Consider the following 6,748-nt stretch of genomic DNA (forward strand, 5'->3'; position numbering starts at 1 on the left):
TTTAGCCTTGTGCTTTAATTATAAACCAATCAATTGCATCCTAAACAATTCTAAAAAAAAAAAAAAAAAAAGTCTAAATATTATTGGGAAGCTAGTTCATAAACTACCTCTTATTACATAACTAAATAAATCATAATTAGAACAAATATCTACTATCTAACAGCCCTCCTCACAATAGCATAATACTCCTCAAACTCTAAGACTAACTAACCTATTAGTTATCACATAGGAAATAGCCAAATACAATAATCTAATATAACTCATTGGACAGATAACATCCAATAGCAAATAGGGCGAAATTGTTTAATCGTGATGAGTCACTGATTTAGGTTCCCTTGAGAACATTCATTTCATGGATCTCCATAAAGTTCCAATGAGTTTGCATGGTATAATCATTGATTCCAAAATCAGACCTATTTTCTTTAACTTCAAAGTAAAATTTATCTTCACGTGAATTATGAAAGCAAATATGTATCTTACTTGGGCAGTCAGTCTGATGGTTTAGGCAATAATTTGGACTTTATCATTTCCAAAGAATTAATATAACATAACCCTAAGAATCCATTTACACACAAGTGACGTAAAAAATATGAACTAAATTTAAACCTTTTATTTCTCTAAGAAAACTTACATAGAAAACAATAGGAACTCTATAATTGAACTTGTATAAACTTGCATATCCCATGGATGGCAAGCATGTTAAGCAACGGAAAACAAGCCTCTGGCTCATGAAGTAAATACACTTCATAAATTAAATGAAATATGATTTTATAAAATGTATCAACTACTACTTAATATTGGTGAAAAAATCTCCTTTTTCTATTTCTGATGTATTCCGTCTTTCTAATCTTCATAATATGCATTTTGGACAGTATATGCATAACTCAAATTAGATTACAACAATTTAATAGTGGATCAGAATGTCAATCTGTCTATAGCATCTATGATGCTCTTCTCGTATAAATGATATAGAAGCATTGTGTCACCTTAACTCGAATAATATTGAAACAAGTTCTTTGTGAATCATAATGAAAATTTTATCTGCAACTCCTGTTATGCTCCTCTCACATAAATGATGCAGAACAAAAGCACTGAGTTGACTGTTAGTTGTATTGTTAAAGACTGATAATGGACATCCATTGAATCATAAAACACTTCAGCTTCAAAGGTTTGTATCAGAGATCACAAATCAACACCAAGGAGTTTATTAAATTCTTTGATGGCCTTAAATCCAATAGCGAAAGACTGTCACAACAGAATAGTTTTGATTGGCTTCAACCAAGGTCATAAAAAAAATGATCCTAAAAGATGAAGAAAAAAGACATTGTCTAAAGAATAGTACAAGAATGCTGGTCTCTTGTGTTGTAGACATGGTTTAATCAAAATTGTAGGTAATAGTGCTATTAAGAAAAGAGAGAGTAGTGATATTGCATATCTAAAAGATAAAACATGGGATGGGATCACATTCATCATAGGTTATCTACAGAGTTTAAAGAGACACGAAATATGATTGAGAATTCATAATATGCCATGCATTCAAGCTAAGGAAGAAAAAGAATCAGATTAAGAAAGTTTATTGCAAATTATTTAACAAGAAATCAATACACACCTGAATCATTGATTGGAAGACTCAAATATGAAATTCACTTTAAGGTTATCAAGATGAAAGTAGTTTAGAGACTTGACCTAAAACCAAATAAATGTTACAACAAGAATGATGCAAGAAACAACTCCTATAAGCATTTAGATTAAGAAAATCTCTGACCCAAGAGTAACATAACTCCAACTCGAACAAGAATCGTTCGATTATCTGGGTAGTGAGAAAAACCCTAAATAAAAAAAATAAAAATAAAAGACAGATTAAAAAAACATAAAACATAGAAAATAAGTGAAAAAAAAAAACCATTGGTTACCTAAAATGAACATCGTAACCCCAGCTAGAGTTCTGCGAAGAAGATTTGCGTTCTATGGTAAAAAACGTTAAGCCCAACAGAGCCACTCACGTAAACGCACAAACCCTAAATGTTGGGTGTTTTTCTCATTTCTCTCTAACTGAATGGAAAGTGGATGGGGACTAAATTGCTGGTGTGAAATTAATTCATCTACCTGCATTTCTTCTTACTTCGTTCTTCTCTTTTCATTATTGTTTAATAATGGTTGTAACCTCTAGAAACCAGCAACCCCCTTTTCTCTTTTTTGAAAATCATTGTTCGAATATTTCTTATGTGTTCAATGGTGTGAAGATGAACATCTGATGTTATATATCCGATTGCAGAAGAGTATAAAATGAAAATAAAAAATTTAATCACCGATTGGAAGACAATATATGCCCAACTCGTAGGCATACGAGGGAAGATGTATGACGGTCACAATTTTCATTATTTTTGTAATACACAAAATCCTTCCAGGTAAATCTGTTGAGCCAAACCCAACGTTGGTATTTCTATAAAGGGAAACCCAATAGTGGATAATCACATAATTTTCCCCTTTTTTATGTTTTATTTCCCTTTTCTCCCTCTCTAACTCTAACTCTAGCTCTAGCTCTCTGGTGCACGTGTAACGCCCATTTTGCTCTCCAGCTCACCCTCCCCCTACGCCTATGACATCTCCCTTCCCTTGCAGCTCTTCTCCCCGATCCCACCGTCCCCCTATAACCCCTTGCCCCTATCCTTGCAACGAATACCCACCCTTGACACTTCCCCTTCTATGCCCTTCTGGATCCGTTGACATGTTTATTAAAATATTCAAAAACAAGGGCGCAAAGAGCAATTTTATCGCTAGGGTTTCTCCTATCCCCATAGAAAGGAACCCAACAGGAGTCATTGCCTCCTTAACTTCTCAGGAAATTACTTTTTGATTTGGTGAAATTACATTAGGTCATGTTTGAATTGGGGAGCTATGTTATATTTGTTATTCTGGATTGCCAACTCATAAAATCAATCTCTCCTCCGTTTTATTAGTATTATCGGTTGGGATTTTCTAGTTTGTGAATGAAATGGGGGATGCATGACCACCCTTGCTGACAATCTGATTGCTAGTAGTAGAAGAGGGTTACTCCACTCGAAGCAGGATGAGGTTTCGGGATTACCTACCTAGATGAAGAGCAGAGGCGGGCAATCACAATGAAGAGCTCTTTCATAACCCTAATAGACAAGAAGTACAATATTAATCTCATAGATTTTCTCTCTCTCTCTCTCTCTCTCTCTCTCTCACACACACACACATTGCAAAATTACATACAACAACAATAACCCAACATTTTCCAACTCAATGGGGTCAGCTACATGGATTCGAATCAAGCCACTAGAAAAGTAAGACTAAAAAGAAGGTAGAAGGGTTGGTGGGGACACTACAAAACAAACAGTGAAGTCCCACCTAAATGGGATCGCCAACATGAATTCTTGTCTTCCAATCAGATCTGTTTGAGGTCACACTTAGGACAAGATCTAAAACAGTCCAGTTCTTGAAATCCAGTCTTCCGTGAAGACAGTCTACACCTGGACCGAACCAAAAACCGGGCAGTTCTGGCTGGACCTCTGGATCAGTCTGATTTTTTCAAACTAGTGTGATAGACTCTTTTGTTGGATAGCTGATGACAAGCTTTCTTTTTAACTCAGCAGATCAAGGTTTGGATTGAGGCCCTTAGTATCAACTTGAGACGCAACATCTAAATTTCCCTAGGTCATGGACATGGAAAACTAAAATTTTCATTAAATGTTAGAATCCTTTCACCTAGACAAACTAAGAGGGCAGATGTATGCCAAATGACCTCACTTCCACCCACCCCCACCCAAAAATACACACCCACACCCTCTAAAGTAAACAGAGGGGAGAGGGAAGGAGTTGTCTCCAAGCAGGGAGTTGCCCGAAACAGTTGCAAGAAAAACTGGCCAAAGCTTCCATCATGAATCATGTTGTGGTTAAAACTCCTAAAATATTCACTAGATATAAATCATGATTATATTTCTGTTCCACAAGATGTCAACAAAGTTAATCGCACAACCAAAACTGTTGCAAAGAGAGCTATCTTCATACTCCCATGTTGAGCTGCAAAGCAACTTGACCAAGATATAAATCTGAGAAGTGTACTGCCCCAAGGAATTGCAACGGCAACATGACCAAACTTCACTCAACCTCTTGGATGATTCTTTTTTTACGTAATGGTTCTGTGGGCAAACTTCCTGGGGCACTGTGAGCTCTCCTCGTCTCCTCTTTTCTCCTCTCAGCTTCAGTCATTGTTTTCCTTAGAGCAGCAGCCTTATATATTGGTTTTGGCAAGTGCCTATGCCTGCATATAAGTGAAAAAATGAAAATCTGGCGCAGATGGAATGACTGAAAAAACTTATATCATTACTAAAGACAGGCAATATAATGATAAAATATTTTGAAAACCAGTGAGTTGGTCAAGTAAGATGTGACCTACAATATAAAAGAACGTATATTTAAATGACACTGAATGGGACAGAGATGATATAACAGAACAAACATATAGAAAGGAATCTATGGCCTAAAGATGTTAGTGAGGAATGGTCCAATAGTGGCACATGTACCCACGATGACATGCTGGGGATAGAGCCCATCACTCGATTGGAATCCCATGCAAGCTATACCAACCAGATTACCATAATCATACTGGACCACTTTCTTTAGGTATATAAGAGAATGTCAAATGATCTACTGAAATTTGAACAGAGTTGGTTACCAGTTATAATATTGAGTCTAACTTGGCTAATGAGGTATTTAATACTTTATGGCAAGAATTTAAATGCTGATTGTTGACGATCCAGTTTGGGACTGGCTGATACCAATTCAATCAAGATCAGCCAGGATGAACCAATCCAGATTGGAATTGTCAGTACCAATTTTAATTTCTGATCCATAACCCTCAGTCCATGCTTTGATGGGACAACTCATGCTGCATAACTATCACATATCAAATAGTTGAGGTTCTCTGTATCATATTGGTGAGAGGCAAGCAGAAAATTTCAGATCATTAAGAAATTCAGAAATGTTAGCTACAATTATCTTATAAGCTCAACTTGGCCATGGAGGATATTCAACACTTGACTGGAGAATCCAAACCTTAATGGGTGCAACAACAAGAATTAACTACCAGGTCCATATTCTCTAACTTCTCAGATATCATGAATAAATGTGCCCGCATGAAAGTCTGCATATTCAATATGAGCCACAAGAAAAAATCAACTCCCGGGTCCACCTCTTCTCTAATTCCCCCCATCTTAACAACACTTCTACTATTAATAGGTCCCAGTTATGCCTGTGTGTGAATTTAGGGCTCTCAGATGCTATAACGGGAACGACTTTGTTCACAAGTTTCATGAGAATGCTATCAGCATGAAGCAATGCCTCGGAAGCATGGATTTCAAAAACAGCATATAAATGACATATGAATCAGAGATGAGAAAATAACATTACAAGAAAATTACTTGATAATTAAAAGTCGAAGTCAAAATATTAAAGTTAAAAGTAACAAATTAGTTGTTAAGTCTTAATGTGGTTAAGAGAATGCCAAACTAGATCGATCTAGAAAGCACAGTGCCACCTACATCACATGGTTTTAGGAGTGTGAACTCTATGCCTCAGTTTTGGTGGAGGCCTGTTTATGAACCTTTTAAGGCAAGCCTTGTGATGTTTTCCTTAATGAGTGTCCCTAGGCATAAAAAACTTGAAGCACTGCTTTTTATCCTACAATTTTTTACTCATTGAAATAGTGTATGCCATCTACAAATTGAGCTTACCTCACAATGCGCTTAACCTCAGGTAGGTGCTTGTAGCGATTCTTGACAGCTTCATGGTACTCTTGCTTCTTACGTTCCCTTGGAAGAAGCTGCAAGAAAAAATAGATGCAAAGGTCACGATCTATGAGTAGGGTTTATCAAGTGTAAGGGCAACAACTACCAATGTTAAGGAGTCATTGACACTGGAGAAAGACATGCACTAAGACGCACAAAAAATAGAAGTCATGAAAGATCCATGTTGGAAAAACTAAAGCACTAGAAAAATGTATTGTGAAACAGTGTCAGAAACTGGAGGTTTACATGCAAAATGTTTAGATTCACCAAGGAGAAATCATATACAAAAGCAAGTGTGTTCCAATAATCAACATGTCAACGTCCCAAATATAGCAATCTTTCAAGCAATGGACATCTGATACTATATTACAGTAAAGCTCAAATCCAGGATCGGGGTTTGAGTTTTTCCTCATCAATTGGTCCGACCTGGTAGTGGAGGCGATTCTGGCGGATGTTACCGGCTAGTCATCAACAAGCAGCAGCTGACAATGAAGATAGTCTTGCAGCATCAGGCAGACTAGATCTTTACATTCATCCAGGAACTCACTCATTCAGCTGTTGATAGATATGAACACGGCTGATTATATCTAATTGTAAGAAACAAGGCTGATGAGCTAGCCAATCAGGGGCTTCAGAGACATTACAGACACAGGCCATATCGTATACTGTAATGTTGGTGATATTTGTGTATCCCTCTGCATAAAGGTTAAAAGAGTATGGGATCGGTTCCCTCTGATTCCGATCCAATTCCTAGTCAGATCAGATGGTGGACTGGATCGGATAAAAAACGTGAAAATAAATAATAATAATAATAATAGTAAAAAGTCTCTCACCTGCCCCTTTTCTCTCTCTTTCCCTTCCCTCCCTTTGCTCTGCTTCTCACATCCTTCCCTCCCTTGCATCTCTCTCTCTCTCCCTCTCTCTCTCTCTCTCTT

General features: G+C 36.9%; 1 protein-coding gene across 5 annotated transcripts in view; it reads right to left on the reverse strand.

The window, feature by feature from the left end:
- Positions 1-3,897: 3,897 nt before the first annotated feature.
- LOC122069200 (DDB1- and CUL4-associated factor 13-like) overlaps positions 3,898-6,748 on the reverse strand; it is a 29,871-nt gene continuing 27,020 nt past the window's right edge. For all 5 annotated transcript variants that reach the window (XM_042633168.1, XM_042633188.1, XM_042633161.1 and 2 more), the window contains exons 17-18: positions 5,760-5,848; positions 3,898-4,288 (exon numbers count right to left, since the gene is read on the reverse strand). In XM_042633168.1, coding sequence (XP_042489102.1) covers positions 4,126-4,288; positions 5,760-5,848 — 252 coding nt within the window. In that variant the 3' untranslated portion in view covers positions 3,898-4,125. The remainder of the gene's footprint in view (positions 4,289-5,759; positions 5,849-6,748) is intronic.

Source organism: Macadamia integrifolia, chromosome 2, assembly GCF_013358625.1.
Source record: "Macadamia integrifolia cultivar HAES 741 chromosome 2, SCU_Mint_v3, whole genome shotgun sequence".
Lineage (NCBI taxonomy): Eukaryota > Viridiplantae > Streptophyta > Magnoliopsida > Proteales > Proteaceae > Macadamia > Macadamia integrifolia.